This window comes from Rhipicephalus sanguineus, chromosome 2, assembly GCF_013339695.2.
Source record: "Rhipicephalus sanguineus isolate Rsan-2018 chromosome 2, BIME_Rsan_1.4, whole genome shotgun sequence".
NCBI classification, from domain to species: Eukaryota; Metazoa; Arthropoda; class Arachnida; order Ixodida; family Ixodidae; genus Rhipicephalus; species Rhipicephalus sanguineus.
Genome location: NC_051177.1, coordinates 9,386,188 through 9,406,801, shown reverse-complemented (window position 1 = coordinate 9,406,801; position 20,614 = coordinate 9,386,188). Strand labels below are relative to the sequence as shown.

Genomic DNA, 20,614 nt, shown 5'->3' with positions numbered 1-20,614 from the left:
TCATGACTGCGATAGATGAGATAGAAGAAAAGCCGCTTAGAACAGCTGAGTGAGGTAGCTGTTGTGACCACCACCAACTAATTTGCTGCGGCTGCTGCCCCAACGGAGCCGCCGGCACCCGTTTCCCTTCCCCGCCCCGTCGCGCCGCAGCGGCCGCAACTGCAACTAGGGCCAACACGCGCTCTCCCATAGAAAACCGCCCGACGCGGCAGGCCGTAGCGTGCGCTTTTTATCCAGCGGCCGTGACAGTGTTAACAGTGTTATTCCCATGGTGGTTAGTGGCTGATAGGGTGCCTTGATGCGCGTTTTCTTGCGCGTTTTGGGGCGCACGCATTGAGACACACTAGTGGCTGAACGATCGCAGCGCCAGAGTTCCCTCTAGGTCAGTTTAGGAAACTCTATGGTTGACGCTAGAGGAAGTGCGCATCCCATTATTATACGGGATGCCACGGGATGCCCAAAGATCGTGCTCAGCGTCGAAAGCGACCCGCGAAAGATGGTGATAGGCCGCCTTGTAAATATGGATTCAAATGTTATCGCAAAAGTACTGATCATTTGGAAAAGTTCAGGCACCCGGAGATGGTATGACACTTGCTTTGTAGCGGCAGGGTTCTGTTTGGTGTCGAGTGAGAAGCGCGAAGCGGCTCGTGGGTCGCTTCGAAGAGCCCCAGTACTGAGGAGGGCGAAGCGGCTCGTGGGTTACGTGCGCCACAGTGACACGGGCATACCACGGACTTCTGCGACACCAAACAGAACCCTGCCCTTTGTAGCTACCTCATTTTTTCTGCGACTATTTTCTCTTCTCCAGGGGCCGCAGTATGACGCCGGGGTTTCTGAAGACGCACGTAAGGTCTTTATGTGATGTTTTATCGCTGTTATTTATCCTCTTGTCACAACGCAGCAGCGGTCGACGAAAAGGTACCAGCGGGCAAGGACACAAAGAACGATCTTCCCGACTCGCCTGATGACGTGCGGGAGTCAATTAAACAAAAGTTTTTGGTGGAAATGCCTGAAGACTTTTATGATTTCTGGGACTTCTGCTGTTCTCTGAAGAAAGAAAATCCTTCAGGTGCGACATATTTGAATCACTCTTGCACCGAAAGGGCTTCTCAATTGCAAGGTGGGATTGCTACGCCAGCTGTCTCCTTTTTTATTATTCTGGTAGCGCTTCACTGCGGCGGCCTCGTTATTGACTGAACGAAATGCTAAATAACGGCTGCGAAAAAATGTTACGCTCCTCATAATGCCTTAGGCCCCTGACGGCCGACGTCGTCTGCTATGAAGCCACAGGGGCCCAGCGCGCTGCTTTTGTAAAAGGTAACAAACCATTTTGTGTTGAACTGAAGCATCAAATGGGCTTTTAACGCGTGCTTGCGGCAAATACACACATTTTTTTCTCCAAGAAATGCGTGCAACTTCATTCATTGTAGGTTTGCATCTAAAAACACCGCAGTTACACGACAAGCATGCGTAAATTTACATTCCCGTACAACGCAAGCAGACTCTCCGTTTTGTGGGAAGCAAGCTTAGAGCTGCATGCAGCCGCAACCTTTCTGATTGGAGGCAAACGCAAGAGAGCCATGCACACTCATTCGGAGAAGGCAACCCAACCTTGCTTCAAACAGTAAAGTGGTTCTCCTTGAATTATCGTAAATGCCTCCCTCATTTCGTTTTTGCCCTTTCGGTAGTTACTCAAAGCCGGTTTTTTCTCCATAGCTGCCATCCAGTAAATCCTCTCCGCCTCTCTGACTTTTCGCTTAACACTCTTTGTTGACATATTGCTTACGCTACCAGCCGTATATTTACTAGTGAGCCTCGTAGTTCATTTTCTCCACTGTGTGTCCATGCTCTTCCTATACAAATAACGGAACACCTTCTCTGCCTACTCTCTTTCATATTCCTTAGCCTTTCTTCGAATCTTGTTTTGCTCTGAGCTTCCCTCACCTCAAAACTTGCCCATCCCATATCGCCCTTTACAGCGTCATCTGTCGTCTTCCCATGAGCGCCCAATGCGATGCATCCCACAGAGCTTTGATTCGCATGCATTCCTCATGCACACCACTGAGTTTCCAAATGTAAGCTCCAGAACCATTACACCTTTCCACAGACCTCGAAGCACCTCGTACCTCTTGTATCCCCTAACACTCTGTGCTTCATTATTGCAGCGTTCCTCTTTCCCTTTGCTGCCGAGGCTTTTTCCTGTACCTCCATGTACCTTTTACCCATACTCTGAGCTACTTGTATGTGCTTACCCTCGGTATTTTTTGGCCTTGCATTGACACCGCCTGATCGCAGGGATCATTAAATACCATCAATCCACATTTTGTTACTCTAAATCCTAGTCCAAGAGCTTCACCTTCCCTTGCGCATATATCCGCCAGCTGCTGTATACCATCTCGCCTGTGCACAAATAAGACAATATCATCAGCATAAAAGAAACCTGGAAGCTTCTGCTCAATCATCAATCCGGCCTGTTTGTGTGACAGATTAAAATTGATGTTGCTACCTTCTGGCACTTTTTCCATCCTCACCATGTACAAGCTGGCTGTTTCACCCTTAGGGGAAAACTCTGAGCACCTTGCAATGCGCTCAGAGTGTTCCCCTAAGTGTGAAGCAGCAGGGACAATGGATATCCCTTTCTCAGCCCCTTGTTAATATCAACATTTTCTTTGTCACTTATTCCTTCCCATTCTGCACACACCATATTTCCTCGGTATATCTCCCTCGAAAGCTGTATACAGTCGTCGCCTATGCCCATTCCTTTCAATATATCCCACAAAATCTCCTGATTAGCGTTGTCATACACCCCAGTGATGTCTAGGAGAGCCACGTACAAGGGCCTGTGTTCTATTTTAGATATTTCTATACACTGAGTAAGAACAAATAGGTTGTCGCCTAACTGCCTGCTGACTCGAAATCCATTCTGAAGTTATCCCAAGATATTGTTATGTTGTTATGTTCTGCCCAAGTTTCTATTTTTAGTTTTACTGCCTGCATTGCCAACCTGTATAGTACCAATGTAATGGTTAACGGTCTATATGAGTGAATGTTATCCTTTTCTCCCTTGCCTTTATAGATTAAGTTCATTCTACTTTTTCGCCAACTGTCCGGTATTTGCCTGTCCTGTATGCATTTTTCTACAGCTTTCAACAGTGCTTCTTTAGTGTTGTGTCCTGGTTTGTTAATGAGGCTGACGGGAACCCCATCTAAACGCAGGGCAGTGTGCTTTGGAGTTTTCCCTTCTGCCTTTTTCTAGTTGAAATTCTCAAGTACTAGCTCTACCTCGGTTGTACTCTCCTTATACCTTTACTCACCGGGAAAATCCCTTGGACGATCTTTTTAAACGAATCGGCTGTTACCTTTCGGATGTAACCTAGCGCTTCGTACCCTTCCAGTTGATTTCCTCCTTCATCTACAATATGTTGTTGCAATGTGACAGACTTCCTACCTAGCGCTGTTATGTGGTTCCAAAATATGCTAGGCGCGGCCTTCTTTTTTTCGTGAATCTCTGCCACCCAGCATTCACTTTCATCTTTAATTTTTGCTTCGACCAATTACCATTGATTTTTTCTCTGAATATATTTCCCATATTTTGTTGACTTCATCCTGCGGCCGCTTCTCCTTTTTTGCCTGTCTATGCTCCCGTGATGCTTCACGTCGCTTCTCTATTGCTTCCTAGAATTCCTTGTTCCCCATACTTTTTGGCTTCCTTTTTCCAGCAAATAGTTTTCTTCTCTTGTTTATGATCACTACCCAAGCTGTTAATCCCTTCCTTGTCTATTCTCTTAGTTTGTGATAAATTCCTTCAGTCGTGGGACAATAATCAATACTTGATTGCTTCTTTCCGACTTCCCACGCGATCTGCCCATCACATATAGGCCCCATGTAGCAACATAGGCTCCAGACTATGTTGCTCGCAGAGATCTAGTAATAACTTCCCATTGGTGTCTGAATATCCGTCAAGGTCATGTATATGGGCGTTCATGTCCTCTAAAAGGATGATTTCGGCCCATTACCAAATTTCTTAATGTCCATATTTATGCAATCCACTATCTCTTATTTCTGTGCAGTTATTACCTGTCAGGCCACACCCTGTCTGCACCACCTGCCGTCAACTGCTGCACGAGCCAGAAAATGGATCTTGTTATTCACTAACATATTGATTTTATGCTCCCACACACAGTACATTGTTAATTTGTTTTCATTCAAAGCACTCAACGGCAGTCAGGCCGTCGCGCAATTGTGCTCTGATAGCAGCGTGGCTCAAGCAGTGTGCCATTGCATAGATATCAATTTGTGCGAAAGGTTGTGACTGATGGTAGTTATGCAGATAAACCGCTCTCAAGACAGAAGCACATAGCCACGGCTGCCGAAGAGAGTGCTGTGTTAAGTAGAGAAGGATGGGAAAGAGAGGGATGCACCTTGGGTGTAGCATTGCTGTCGATTACGTAATGGCAATGTTGTGCAGACGCTGTTAATTGTGCGCTCACTTAGTGTGTAAAAGTCTGCAGTGGACTGTATATTGTCCTGGTGCGTTCTTGTGTTCATTTGCATGACACCCTTGAATGATTTTGACATTTGCGTGTACAAACAGACTAATTTGGCAGGAGAGAATCCCAGTTAGCATGTTGAGGCAACTTTGAATTCCCTGGTAATTGGTATCCTCTAATGATCAAAGCCATATTTGTTGGCTTTTAGTGTAATATGGCTGACCACTTGTTGCAGATTAACTTGCAACTATGGAGCTCAAGGTTTGGTCCCAGCCACACAGTGATTTGTTGATTATGCAGTTCTTGTGCATTCCTCTGTCATTGCCAAGTGTCCACATAGCCGCATGAATTGTCTATTTGTGGAGCTTAGTTAGCATACAATTGGTAATCAGGCTTTGCTATCACAAACTTCAATTTCATTGCGTTGGTAAACAGTCTTGTTGCTTTCTGACCAGACCTCTAAAATTTCACTGCACAAATCTTCAAAGTGTCGGCTCGCTAAAGCATGGACAATTCATTACAGTTGCATATATACAGACATCAGTGCAGAAGAAAAAGAATGAAACAGTTCATTACAAAAAGCTGGTCTTATTGGAAGGCCATCTGCACAGCCGAGTGCACCTCACACAAGCGCCAATGAGAAAAGGTGGATGAGAAATAAACAGTTGCACGCTTGTAATGTGCTACTTGTGCCTCGAGGAAACCATTGGTCACCTTTGAATGCTACAGGTGTATGCAGCGAGTGCACATAGATGTGTTATGATTGCAATAGTGACATAAATGTACAGGATCAGAGTTGCTCACATAGACTGGAAATAGACACGGCACATTTCCATTGTGCTCAAGTAGGGCTAACTGATAAACAGAGTTTGGAGTGTTCACTTTGCTGTGGTGTTGATTTCACCTCAGAGGTTGTTTTCGTCTAGGGGCGATTTTATTTTGGGCTAATGGGTGATGTCACCTTTGGCTGTAAAATGAATGATTGCTCAGTTTTTTATATCATGACATCAAATTAACAAGGTCATGAAATGTTGAATGAACCAGCCCAGCTATGTTGATGTGCATCGGTCCACCATAGCACTGTTCATTTAGTTGTCATAAAGTGGTAAAGTTAACTGCCCAGGATGGCGGCATTTACTAAATACATCCGTGAAATGGTCTGTCCCTTGAATAAAAACACAAGCACCAGTATTGTTGATATTCTCTTGTGCGTTTTTTTTTTGTACATGATGGTGGTGTGTAACTGTGGTTGCACAGGCTGAGGTTTCAAAGGTAGTTTCTAGCCACCTGTAGCTATTTCAAGTTATGCACTACCATAAATTTTTGTTATGCACAAGTTCCCATGAGATTTTGCATGCATTTTATAGCTCGATGTTTTGTTCTTGTTTTCTGCAGATGCACTTTATGAGCTGCTTCATTTGAGGCTTGTCGGCCCCTTTGATGTGCTGGCTGGAAAACTAACAAATAAGAGCGTTAGGACGTTCGATGACTTTCTCTGTCATTGGCGTTACTTTTATGATCCTCCTGAAATGCAGACTGTCCTAAGTGGAGACGATGAGACAATGTACCACATTGGTTATTTCAGGTAAGCATTCTTTTGATAAGTGCTGCAAAGAATGTTGACAAAATGTGTTCTCTCTGATACTTCAGCACACACCAAAAAATGCCAGGCCTGAGCAGAAAGCCCAGCACAGTCACAGCGAAAGCTGGAAGAGCGGTATTTCTAGAGCCCGTTGTAAACTCTCTTGGGGCTACTAATACAATTACACTAGGTAATAACCCACTACGTAATAAATCATAATTTTTGTGAAGTTGGGAAGCACCCACTACGCCATTCATCATTCTGTGGAGAAGTGAGGTACCAGCTAGACATCTGTAAGGCATTATGTGCACATTGTTGATGCTACGACTGATGACGATGAAGAATTATGGCTGAGTCTTTTGTAATGGGTTGGAAGCACTAAACTACCCAGTAACACAATTCGCATTGTGTGACGCCCGGTCGCTATTTCACTCTCCCACCACGCTATATAACATATGTTAACGTGAGAGAGAAAGAGAGAGGGAAAGAACATTATTGAGACCCTGAAGAAATGGATCAAGGGGGCCTTATGAGCTTCCTTGGCAACCAATACCAGTGCACTTGCGAAGAACCCACTACACTATAAATCATAATTTTTGTGAAGTAGGGAAGCAGCCACTATGCAATTTTTCGCCATTCTGTGGAGAACCGTGGTACCCGCTAAACACCTGTAAGGCATTATGTGCACTTTGTTAATGCTGTGGCTGATGACGATGAAGAATTATGGCAGAGCACCTTGTAATGGGTTGGAAGCATTCAACAACCCACTCGTTGCACAATTCGCATTGTGTGATACCTGGTTAAGGATTCGCATCGTGTGATACCTGGTTGTTATTTTACTCTTCTACCACGCTATATTACATATGTTAATGTGGTTCCTTTGCGACATGAAGCCTGTATAGGGTCTTTTTGCAAAGCAGCATCAAGCACCGGCATGGCTCTGAGGAAGAATACTGGGCTCCCATGCAGAGGGCCCAGGTTTGAACTCCGTTCCATCCTGGAAATTTTTCTTATTTCGCACAGTAGCGGTCACGGACGCCGGCGGCGGCGGACAACTGCGGCGCCAAAAACGGCTGTTGTTGTGATCTTGTAACAGCTTTCGCTGCAAAATTTGTGCTGTGTTCTTGTAAACGTGAACACTTTTTAACGTGGTGGTCCCGCCCTGGCAGTATGTGCTCTACGTTTTAGTCTGTTCGCTGACACACTGTGTTTTCCGTATGCACTATGGCGATTTGAACCACACTTCATTAGAGAGCTTGCTCAATGCACATTTGAATGAGGGGTTGTGGTAGATCGCCTAGCACAAAGCATAACGTCCCAGCATTCAAAACATTTGGGGTCATGAAACAGTGCTTTTGCTGTACTGGCCTCCACAGTTCAGAGTTTGTCAACACAGCAAAATGGTGTTTTCTGTGCCTTTATATCCAGTGTCGTAACACGTTTTTATGAAGCGATATTGCATGTAACGCAGTTAGAGATTTGTGTAGCCACCGAGACGGACAGCACGATAGTGCAAAACAAAAGACCAAACAGTTTGCAAAGGGATTCAGGATTATTTCAAACACATCTTTCAAAAGACTTTGGAGGCAGATATCTATAGTGTTCCAGTAATCTTAAAAGTAGGGGAGTGCGAATATTTGAACTTTTGAACATTTTTTGAATAGTGTTTGCTATTCAATTCGTACCGGAATTTAGCTTTTCGAAGTATTTGAACTTCCGGAAGATAAATACTGTCAACGTCCGATTTTTCGGATTCTATAGGTACTGCGAAATCGTCCGAAAAAACAAATGCATGCTTTTTATTCCACTCAAGCGCTCAAATTGGCACAGCCATGTCCGAAATAGCTTTAATGCCTCCCAGTACACTTATCAGGCAGTTTGGTGCACGCCCAGGCCCTCGTGAATACATTTGGTACCTGCCGCGAACCCCGTCTTGTGATGGGCTCCGCTGCCAGCAAGCGTGGAATAGATTACGGCCCTCTCACATGCAGCGTTTGGAAACAATGACGCGGAACACAAAGACTGGAGGAAGAGCAGACGACTCTTCTTGCTTTCTCCGACGCGTGTGCGCACGTAAACGATGTGCACATGCATCTCCGAATCTCCGCTGATGTGCACAATTTGCTGCCGCGTGAAGCCGATCGTTCCTAGTTGTGTGCAGCACATCACTAACCAAGCTGACGCCGTCACTGCCAGGGCACTTGCTGTACTGTATGCACGCGTTTGCCATGATAGCTTTCGTTCTGATAGGCCTGGTTATGTCATGAACACTCTGTTCCCGATCGCACCCGGGCGAGCTGCTTTCATTCGTGAAGGCAGTGCGTCTGTGTGCACGCTTAATACCACTGCGCTAGGCCACATGCACTACTGAGCAGTCAGCTGAACATGCTTATCATAAGGGTTGGGCGTGTTTGCCGCCATCACACCTCCGTGCATTTCCGGTGCTCATCCGTAAAGACATCGCTGCACTGCGCCGTGACAGTGGCCCCTTCAGATTTTCGATATGCTTCACCCCATCACACTCTGGCATTGCGGCAAAGCTGCCTTTCGGACTCTGCTACGGCCGCAAACAGATTGACTCGAGAAAGCACTGGTTCGTACCTACGAGATGATAGATGCGGCAGAGGTGGGGGCTGCGGGGGAGTTAATTAATGCCGTTTCAGACCTGAAATTTGGGCAGAAAGTCTGGAAAATCTGTCGCTGAAGAGTTTCAGCGGCCAAAATTTCAGATGTTCTTTTACATTCACATCTATGGGGTTCCGGACTTGAAGGGAGTGTGCCCTTGTCTGCCTCATTAGTTGGGCCTCTGCAGAAGTTTAAGGAGGAGGAGAGGTTGAGAAAATAGCGTCTTTTCCTTTCGCATGTAAAGTGTTGTCGACACCACATTGGTTGCACCAAATCATCTAAATAAATACAATTCGGTCTGTGCATTGCCACATTTTTGATAAGACAACTAGGGAACACGACCCGTCCAGCGCTTCACCAACCTAGCCAAAAGAAACGCTTTCATGTTGCTATTTCATAAGAGTGTACTTAGGCATCCTCTGCAACTCTTTTTCTGTAATTTCACTTCGAAGTATTAAAAAAATGTTCGACAACTGTTTGAAAAATATTCAGTTCGATTCACACTGACATTTTAATACTCGAATTCGCTTCGCACTCAAAATTTTGCTATTCGCACAGCTCTTCTTAAAAGCTCTTTCCTTTTATCTAAATCATCTTGAAGGGGACATGCCCTAAAGTGAATAATTAAAATGGTAATCAGTGATAATTTGATTAGCTATGTGGCTATAATCCTTTGTCAAGTAATCCTAGAATGCTCCACGGGTGCGTGGAGCACTATGGGAAAAGTGCGCACATCGAGCGAGCTGGCTGTCCGGTCGCCTGCTGCTTGTTGGTGCCGTGGGAGCACGAAACGAAAAGAACGCATCGCTGCTTGTTGACTATTCTGAAATTGTAGATACTACATATGTCCGAATGCACCTGCATGTATCTCTACCCATGAAATGTGAAAGGTATATAACACATTCAGTGTAGGTATTACCAGGAGGATGTATATCAGCTCTAGCAGTGAAGCAGCATGCGTGTCATCGCGTGCCGATATTGTGAAGACATAGTATCATAAGCAGTATGAGCTGGAATGCCGAATTCATAAGTCTTAGTTTACTAAATGGCGACTATACTCTCTCGTTCTCTATATATCAGAACCTCACCTTGTGCTCATGGACAATGTCGGTGAACATTGATTCCAAATGCGTCCATGAATTTTAGAGATTGCTCCTGGACTTCTTCTAGAGAACAGAGTTGTATATTTTGGATTTAATTCATGCCATAGGGCATACTGGCAAAAAAAAAAAGGGGGGGGGGGGACTTTTCTGAACTGCTCAGCTGGCCCAACAGTGGCTCACGGAAACACTAAACAGATGGAAATTGTAGAGGCCACTGCAGCAAAACGCACAAGTTCATGGTTGAACTATGCAGTAATATGTTGTGCCTTGCCAAATTCACTTGATCTGAGAAGTGCTAGCGTGGCACTTGTGGAACGCTGAAGCGTGGGGCCTGCGCACTCCTTGGAAGTTGTGGCGCAAGATTATGAACGAGGAGAAAAAAGAAGGGGCAGAAAGAATGCGGTGTTCTTTCTGCCTTTTCTCGTTCGTAACCTTGCGCCCTGTCTTTCAAGTAGCTCAGCATCAACTAGCCCAACATAGCTTGTGGTTAAGCCTGCGTGCTCGCCACGGTGGCTCCTGCAGCGTGCCCGTTGGTGGCGCATGTGCTTGAAAAATATCTCTTGCAGTTTGTTGTACAAGTAACAACTGCCCCTTCAGCTAATTAATCTCAGCAAGCTGAATTGTGTTATGCCTTTGGTGGAACATGGTTATATTGGTGCGTGTAAGTACGAGACAAATAAAAAATGCACTAGGAACGAATGTCAACATTTAAGTTTTTCTTTATGCATGCCGACATAAAAATGTTTCATCAAGGCCGCCTTAATCTCTTTATATGCCCTGTGATCTTTAAAAATTTGTTTGAAATGAGTAACATTGTTGCTGCCCATCAAATTTCCTCTGGCTCAGCCATTTTTAAAACACGCTCTTGCACACATCAAGGAACTCTGCAGCTTTGTGTGAATTGTTTACATGTGCATCACTTCAGAGGAGTAGGTTTCTTATTCTCTTGTAAAGGGTGACACACATGGCAACCGCTGAGCATGGTGGTTTCGCTTCGTTACGTCAAATTGGCGATGCCGTGCCTAGCAGCCCAGCTATAAATAGCTCTGGTTGCATTTCATGCGAGGCCGCATATTTGCATAAGAGCACAGCTGTCAGTCGTGGTCATTAGCTGCAAAACGCGGCGCTTTGCTGACATTGGAGTACATCGGTGCCTTCAGGTGCTCAAAATAAATCTGTCGTTGTTGTGATCAAAATTTGGAAGTGCACCTGTGCATGTTTCATTCAAGCACTGTATTACATGTTTAAAACTGAATGCAGCCATTAATTAGGGCTTCTATGATATGCAGCTTAGGGAAAGGGGGCTTTGAATGCTTGCTGTTTATCAGTAGCAATTTTGTCACGGCTCATTGTCCATGATGATCGCAAGGAGTGGTGAATCGAAGCAGGGTCATTCCACGCCAACTGTCCCAATCTGGGCGCTCGACAAAAATCAGTTTCTCTGAAAAAATCTGAGAAAATTACACACATATAGACATTAATCCTGCAGTATTTTCCCAAAATATTTTGAGCGACAAAAATTTTTCGGGCACGTGAGCGCCATTTGAACTTCTCAATATGGTGGAAAACCAGGTACGAAAGAAAAATTCGCTATAAATGGACCGTTTCACGAATTCATTCGAAACTTGCTTTTTTGTGTTTTTAGAGCATCGCGCTTTTATTACAGGACAGTTGCTTAGAGTAGCTTTGTTTTTTACTCCTTGGCGAGTAGGTAAAATTGGGTAAATTGCAGCGTTTTCGGGAATTTTTTTACAAAAGACGACTGTACATCAAATACATCAATTATTTTTATAGAACTCTCCATAAAACGTACTATTGCCTAAAATTTTTGTTTTGCTCGTGTGCGGCGTACAGGCTCTAAAATAAAATACTGAACTTCGAAAAAACGCTGCATTGGCCTATGTTCAGACGTCTGTAGCACCCTAAGGTGGTCCAAGAAAAAAATAAGCAGAAAAGCGCATACGATTGAGAATCATAACAACTTCGTCCACAGAAAGTTTAATCGAAGCAGTTTTTGTTTTAGTGAAGAACAAATTTTTTGAAGTTTAGTCCCATCATTGCATTATTTTGCTATGGCGGCAGTACAAACCGACTGAATTTACTGCATAAAAAAAAGAAGTAATGTATTCGTAGCATATGGTTTTCAGCTCCTTTTGTTAGTACTTTATGATGTATATTACATATCAAGGAGATTAGAAACAGAGGTAAAAATGTAACAATAGCTTTGGCTTAGATGCCAAAATTCCCCCAATAATGAATCGCGTTACTTATTGCATTGTTTACGCACACTGGAGGTGGAGCAAGCGGCGCCGGACAACTACGCCACATAAATAGGTTGTTGTGATCTCATAACAGCTGTAAAACAGTGCATGTTACCAGACTGACAAATTCTACTTTAACCAAAATCTGCTGCCTGCAACCATCCAAATAAGGATGTGAAAAATAGCTTGGCATATCCCGTCCGTAGTGTCGCGGTCGACGGACGGAATGCGTGAATACGCGGCGCGTTGTCACATCATGTGCCGTTCGTTGCGCAATACTTAGATGAACTCCGTTTGGATCCGCTGTAAATGACCACGCTCACGCCTCCTTTCTCCGATTTACATGAACTATGAGACTTAACTTATTTTGACGCCAAATGGTTCTCAGAGCCGCATGCAATAAGTAACGTGGTTCATTATTGGGGAATTTCGGCACCTAAGCCAATGGTATTGTTATATTTTTACCTCTGTTTATCGTCTCCTTGATATGTAATATAAATCATAAAGTACTAACAAAAAAAGCTGAAAACCATGTGCTACGGATACATTACCTCTTTTTTTATCCAATAAATTCAGTCGGTTTGTACTGCCGCCATAGCAAAATATTGCAATGGTGGGACTAAATTTCAAAAAATATTTTCTTCACTAAAACAAAAACTACTTCAGTTAAACTTTCTGTGGACGAAGTTATGATTCTCAATCGTATGCGTTTTTCTGCTCATTTTTTCTTGGACCACCTTAGGGTGCTACAGACGTCTGAACATAGGCCAATGTAGCATTTTTTCCAAGTTCAGGATTTTATTTTGGAGCCTGCGCGCCGCACACGGGCAAATCAAAAACTTTAGGCGATAGTACATTTTATGGAGAGTTCTATAAAAATAATTGATGTATTTGATCTACAGTTGTCTTTTGTAAAAAAAATTTTCAAAAACGCTGCAATTTACCCAAATTTACCTACGCGCCAAGGAGTGAAAAACATAAAGCTACTCTAAGCAACTGTCCTCTAATGAAAGCGCGATGCTTTAAAAACACAAAAAAGCAAGTTTCAAATGAATGCATGAAATGTTCCATTTATAGCGAATTTTTCTTTCGTACCTGATTTTCCACCATATCGAGAAGTTCAAATGGCGCTCACGTGCCCAAAAAATTTTTGCCGCTCAAAATATTTTGGGAAAATGCTGCAGAACTAATGTCTATACGTGTGTAATTTTCTCAGATTTTTTCAGAGAAATTGATTTTTGTCGAGTGCCCAGACTGGGACAGTTGGCGTGGAATGACCCAGCAATAAAAATGCATAACTAGCTGCATAATGCTTCATGATGCATTTGGTTGCATTTCTTAATGTCACAGACCTGGATTGCAACTATGATCTTTGAATGGCACCTGGCTACATTTACCGTCTGACGTGTGTTATCTTGCTTTTTAACATAATGAAAAGGTATTCACTGCTCACCTTGACTTCAGAGTCATTCACTCCTAAAATGGGGGTGATACATGGGAATTCCTTGCCATTTTATGTATTAGTTTCCAACATATTATCTTTCATTTTTCCCTTTTTCTGTTAATTGTCCATTTATATGCATGTTTTGGACAAAAGTTCCTTTATATTCCCTAGCTGAAGAAAAACAGTATATCTGTCATAGAAAACTTAAGTCTGGAATTTCTTCAGGGATGACCCAGAGGAGATGCCTGTATTCCTGGCATCAAATGTTGCATCAGAAGGCTGCAAAATTGTAAAGGTAGCTGGAAACCTGTTTGCTGTACTCAGGTAAGACATTGTATCTTGACATCGTGAAAAGCCATGCTCAGGAGTTGGACTTTCCATCTAGTCTTGGAGCATATAGTCATATTTTTATGGTGAGGTCACACCTCTGGGCTAAATGATGCTATATTTACACCAAAATCTCGCACCATCATCTCGCTTCATGCACTGAGTATTCACTGTTGCTCATGTGCTTCTCATTTAATTCATCACATGCACACCCCCTCTCGTAACAGTGCAATATAAGCCAATGTAAGCCATACTGGAAAATTTAACGTTGTTCAAAACACACGAGGAATTTTCCAGTATGCTACACCAACTCGCCCACATCAAGCTCCTTCTGCAATGTAAGCCAGAATGTGCTTGGGAGAATAGGTTGGGAAAGTTGGTGCATAACCAGTATGATGCAATGTGAAAAAACCCTAGCAGAAGAAACTTGTAGTTGGAAACCAAATTGGTCTGAAAAAAAAATCAGTACAGTAAAAGCTCGCTAATTCAACCCCCGTTTGTTCGGAAAATCAGATAATTAGGACATGTTATCTGGTCCCGACATGCATATGTATCGTTTAATGGCATCAAACTCTCGTTAATTTGGTCATATTTGGCCATTACCTGGTTGCTTCGGATGATCCTTGGAGCGCACCAAGAATGAAGTACCTCAAATGTGCTATGCAAAGGGGCAAAAACTGCGTTCGTGAACAACCGAAACAGCTGTAGGCCTTCAGAAATGTGTGATCACCACTGACAATCTTACCACAGTCGGATTGTCGGCAACCAACGCTTCAGCGGCTGCAACAAATTTGTTTTGTTTTAGATTTCACTCAGTGTACGCTACCTCTGTGATTGCGTCGATAGCTACTGGAGTCAAAGCTGCGACAAGTGACCACAGCTTCGTTCACAGCGGATGTGGCACTCAGCTTCGTTTGGCATCAGGCAATGCACGCGCAATTTCACAAAACTCGGACACTGTGGAAGCTGTTGAAGAGGAAGGGCTTCAGGCACTGACCGAATGCTGGCGTAAAACTCGCTTGCTGCATTGTGATGGATGAACAATCAATTGCCGGCCATTTTTCCAGCGTCACGTGCTCGTGGTGATGTTGGTAATGGTGGTAGTACGTAACAAGGAATAGGTTCAGAGCACGTTTCGGCATAAGACAGAGGGGTCTTGAGCAGCCGTTCACAATTGAACGAAGTTGTGAATGACTAAAATTGCGGCTTTTACACTGCCCTTATGCAAAATAGATCCTGCATTTACATATTCATCAAGAAAATGAAAATGCACTGATGTAAGAGACACTTATTTATTGTTTTCTTGATAGTTTTGATTTGCTGTGGATGAAACCGTGGTCACTAATAACACGATCATAGGCAGCGTCCACGCAGTTCTGAAGGGACGTGTGCCTACACACACAGAGTTGGAACAAAACTACTGAGCACCGCAGCCACTGTGGAAGAAACCTAAATGCGCACTCATGGATGGAGACTATGCACATGTACATTTATTCAACTGCTTTTACATCATGGTGAGCTCGCCGGCCGAATCTAATACATAACTAGTAGCGCGAAATAACCAGATGCAATACACAGAAAACCTAACACATACATTGTGCGCATGCGACGTCTCTGATGTTTGACTCACCACGAGGGCCCATGGGCCCAACCCGCGGAATTGTGCCTAAGGACCCCACTGAGAGCCGTTCATACAAAGAGAAGCAGCGCGAACACACAAGACACCCCACATAGAAAAGACACGGCACACACAGCACCTGTGTGTGCCGTGTCTTTTTTCTGGGGCCGTCTTGTGTGTTTGCGCTGCTTCTACTTCCGGAATATGCACCCACTATGCCCAAATGAAGTAAAGAGACTCCCTGCTGTTTTCTGTGTACCCGCCTAACCTCTCTCCCGCCAGGCAGCACTGCACGCGCCACCGTGCTAAACCTACCTCGCACGAGCGCAGCACCACCTTTCGTTTGGCGGCTGTTAAAGCTAACTGCGGCCTATCCACGAGACGCACGTGCACCATGAGGCACAAACGACTTTACAGGGGGTAATAGCACCCCCACATCCCCCCAACCTTAAAGGGACACTAAAGGCAAATATTAAGTCGATGTTGATTGTTGAAATAGCGGTCCAGAAATCTCGTAGTGCTATTTTTGTGCCAAGGAAGTGCTTATTTTGAAATAAAATAAAGTTTTAGTGGTACACATCGCGTTAGCACACTTCAAATCATCCGCCTGAAAGCGGCCTTTCTGACGTCACTGTTGCCGTGCCCAACGTTGCCCGCCTTTACTGCGCAGTGGCGTGCACTGGCGGCGTGCACCATTCGGGCATCCGGCAACATCACATGCTTGCGGCATTTTGTCGAACTTTCTGTCAGGGCAACTTTCATGAGCGTACAAAACACAGGTGGCAGTACGTGATACCGAAACTACCACTGACATGCGACCGTGTGAGCGAAGCCGAGCGCCAGGAGAAGCGCAGTTCGGCGAAAACGGAACCTTTGAACCACGTGCGCCGTTCCCCAAGGCAACGCCAAAGAGGTTCTTTTTTCCATGAATCAAACAGAAACGAACAAGCAGCATTTTATTACGTCTCTTGATGCACGGAAGGTTCTTTTTTTATTGCAGCTAGTTTGATTACTAGTGATTAATTGTAGCCGGACGCTCTCACGTCATCGAGATCATTTCCAAAATGTCCTGCTCGTGGCTCACGTTGTGTGATACATTTAGCTTAATTTCTCGGCAAGTTAGGGCACTGCTGTTGATAATATTGCCATTTTAGACGTCATACATTCAGCTTTCACTGTGACATAAATTATTTGCCTTTAGTGTCCCTTTAAATCAACACATATCCCGGTAAAAAAAAAACTGAAAACAAAAGCTACACAAACTCTACGAAAGAAGACAACACATGTCCCTCAAATCCCTAACAACAAATGTCTCTAAAGAATGTCCGTGCACCGCAACACAGCCGCTGGTTGACACCGCTGCACTGGCTTGACGCATACTTCATGCATACTTGACGCATACTTCATGGCATACTTCATGCAACGCAAGATAGAATGAGGGAAGCAGAGTGGAACACCTCAACCCCACGATCCATCTGGTTGTGTCTTACATGCGACATGCAGCTCTGAAGAGCCTTAGGTTTAACGAGTCGCTCGACAACAACCAGCATCCAACCAGCACCCAGAATAGGCGCAGAAGAGGTAGCCATGAGGAGACGTCAGCTCTGTGAGGTGGCCTTACTTGCTCGCTGCACACAGCAGCTTACCGAGCGATCGGCGCCCACCATCCCTGACGGTGTCTCGACGCCCCAGCGTCGAGCCGCAATACAAGACAGCATTGACACCCATGGACCCTGGGCACCCGGCTCCCTGAGCTGCGACTCCCAGAGTCAAAGAGACAGAAAAAACTATTTACAGAAAACTCGGACCACCTACGAGGCTTCCGTACTCACTCGCTTCGGGCTTGCCTACAATCCACTTGCTCTATGCCTCACTCTCCCAGGATGTGGACCATATGGCTCTCGTACTGACAACTCAACGACGTTCTTCAAAAAAAAAAAGAACTTGCGAACAGAAACAAAAAACCTCTGAGCATGCCGACATGTTCATACATGCCACAACAGCCGATCTCCTTCCTCTCAAAGCACACCGCCAATGCTGGCAATGAAAATCCCGCCTAGGCCTAATCTGACCCGGCTCACACAAAGTTTTTTCTGAGATAAATTAGTAAAAAGGAGCGCAAGTTTTTTTCAATTTTTTTTACACAGATGGCTTTTTTCTTCAAGCGCGGGCACTAACACTATTGTGCTCAAACATCTGTCACCCATAGTCACGAACCTGGTTTTATTTTGACAAGGCTGCACACCACTCACATGCACAGAACAGTGGACTCAACAGTCGCACTGTTACGTACCAGATGGTACAATGAAACTTCACTTTAACGAACTTCAAGGAACCCCGGAAAAAGTTCGTTAAAGTGAAACTTTGCTGAACCGAAATAACTATGTTGGAACTTGATATCTGGAGCTAAAGAAAACATCAGTTGTTGAAGTGAAATTTGAACCCTTTTATTTGCAATGCAGCACATTTGAATGTGAATTTCTGCTTATTTAGCATGTTCTGAATAATGCAGTAACCTTTTGCTGTACTTGTGCACTTAAGACTGCAGTGGTCATGAATTGAGCCAATGCGTCCAAGCTCTCATAAACCTTTTCTGGCACAACACTCTGCTGGGCAGCGAAGGACTTCACTTTTTCTAAGTACGTCAGTGCTTGTTTAGCTGAAATTCTTGGTGCTTCCTCTACAAGGGTTACTTCTTCCTCTTCTTCTTCCTGAGGTAGGACGCTCCCTGCAACCTCTTCTGCAGACAGTGGCACATGTCTCCACGCGAGAGTCACAGGTGCCATAGTCCTCAAAACGCAAAGTGCTGCCTGTACTCTGTCTTTCAGACAATTTGTGATCAATATGATGTGAGAGGCGTTCGATGATGTCACAGAATATGTTCGCAGAACTGAAATGTGTTAGCATTGGGTCCAACGAAACTTCGGTGGGGGATTTAAAAAAAAGTTTGTACAACTGAATAGTTTGTTTAACTGACGTTCTTTCAAGTGGTATTTTACTGTACTGTGGGTGGCAGTGGTTTATGATGCACCTGCAGGAAGACTACTGTGTGCTTTCATTATTTCATGATTTATGCAACAGATGACACTGATCGTCTTCTCACAACTTACTTGCTTGCCTTGCTCGCATAATCACTGCATTCATTCTCCCACTGTTTGCTTTTCGGCTGCATGTCATATTTCACGGGACTGTCTACCTTCTGCATCGCCTTGACCACATACGTGAAGCTCAATGTTCGGTACAACTAAACAGAGCACGCGAGCACGCGTGGCTTAGCGGCAAGACCAATGCCGTGGTATATTTTGGGTGTCTCTATGTTATAATTTTGAGTTTCGAAGGACTGAAAAACCCCTTTCTCGATTTTATAAACTTCCCGATTTAACAAAGTAATTTGAGCGGGGTGATGATTTCGTTAAATTGAGTTTCAACTGTACATGTAGAAGTGCGATAAATTTAGTCAGACTTTGAAACACTTATAAAAAAAAATCCTCATATGGATGCCGTTTTCTAGTCCTTGAAAAACGTGAGACAGGCCCTTAAAATTCCTTGAATATCCTTGAATTTTCTCCTTTGAAACGTTTACAAACGCTGTGGAGAGCATCAGCTGCAAAACCACCTTCACTCGTTTTTCTCAGTGTTGCTGAACTAGCCAAGCTTGCTGGCATTTTGCGAAGTACTTCGCATCTGAAGATAAACAGCACAAAAAAGCACGGCCCCAAAAATCAAACACGCAGGAAAAGCGCTGCTTTGCATCGTCGCGCGAACCTACGAAGACGGCATTAGAGAATGTTAGTTCGTCCACACACTTCTTTGCGGTTAAACGTAAGAGGCCGGACATGTTGAGCCATCTGACGGCGCTAAGATGAACCGAGCAAGCACAGAGTTGTTATTGAGAAACCTAGTGTATTCTACTTCTCTGCTGGTGTATTTTCTCGGTAGCGGCATAACTTTGAATTGTTGCCATTTTAAACATTTTTTTTTCAAGGACATTTGTTGAAAAGAAAGAAATGTGTTACATACCTGCCAAGTCTCCCGGATTACCCGGGAGACTCCCGGATTTTGAACGTTTCTCCCGGTTGTACGGGGCATAGCAAAATCTCCCGGAAATCCAGCTTTCCCCCCGCGCGTCCAGTGCATTGCCCCATGCGTCACGGTGACGCGAGGTAGGACGTTTCGCGTACAGATGTGCTACAAGCAATTTAAAAATTGATCCTAAATGTGTTATAGGTTATATCAGCCGTTAATATTTCGTAGATGATGCGTTTGTGTACACACAAATCTATCCCACAAGTTGTCTCGCCTTCAAAATTTTGTGTCACTACTGCTTTAAGTGGAGAGCCCAGCACATAAAAGGGTACCTGTTACCGATGTCTGTCGAGATAGCGTGTTCGCCAGCGCTTGCGACCGTCCCCGTCTCAACGGCGCCCCTTATTGCCTCTTGCCCGATGAAATAACTGGTAAGCAAGCGACGACAGGCCTCGCACGCGGAGCGATGTTATCGCATGTGCCCTTCGCGCGACGGCGACGGCCGGGTCGTTTCATCTCTGCTTCAACCGCGTTCGTCCCTAGCGCTAGCACACTTTTACTCACACGTGAAAGAGACGATGCGTAAGCGATGTTATCGGTTTGGACTCTGTACAGATCAGCGGCGACCGCAAAATCCCGCTGACAGTGTCCATATAATTGCTATCGCAGTACCCCCCCCCCCCCCCCCCCCCCCCCCCCATTGAGTAGATCTCCCGGATTCCGTTTCTCCAAACTTGGCAGGTATGGTGTCAGTAATTGCAATTGTCCGAAGCGTCAGAAGGTATAGGTGCCATCATCTGGTTACCCGGTATTTCGCAAACACCTCCGCATATACCGGAATACCATGCACACTAAGATTCTCTGTTATACGCCTAGTGCGCACCGACGGAAGCGCCATAGGTGACGAACTCAATCATTGCTCTCGGGAAAGCAAGCAGACGGCCGCCGTGGTTTCCTACGTCGTTGTACGTGTGTTTCCGCGTTGTTCACGTTTCCGTAGTGAAATAAGCAATGTTCATTGTATGTGTGGTGGCCGAAACTTCAAGGGATGTCAAATAACAATTGCTGTGGAGTGGAGTGCTGAAACACCTACAAAAACGCGCCCAGAACACTGTTTTACTCACTCACCGCAAAGCCT

General features: G+C 44.6%; 1 protein-coding gene across 4 annotated transcripts in view; it reads left to right on the top strand.

Moving 5' to 3' along the window:
* Positions 1-262: 262 nt before the first annotated feature.
* Positions 263-20,614, top strand: part of LOC119382384 (histone PARylation factor 1) — a 50,305-nt gene continuing 29,953 nt past the window's right edge. Inside the window, exons 1-5 of one of the 4 annotated variants that reach the window (XM_037650079.2) lie at positions 263-582; positions 809-845; positions 905-1,120; positions 5,886-6,075; positions 13,731-13,829. In XM_037650079.2, coding sequence (XP_037506007.1) covers positions 454-582; positions 809-845; positions 905-1,120; positions 5,886-6,075; positions 13,731-13,829 — 671 coding nt within the window. In that variant the 5' untranslated portion in view covers positions 263-453. Of the gene's footprint in view, positions 583-808; positions 846-901; positions 1,121-5,885; positions 6,076-13,730; positions 13,830-20,614 lie in introns of all 4 variants that reach the window. The other 3 variants (XM_037650077.2, XM_037650081.2, XM_037650080.2) reach the window with 3 other exon arrangements.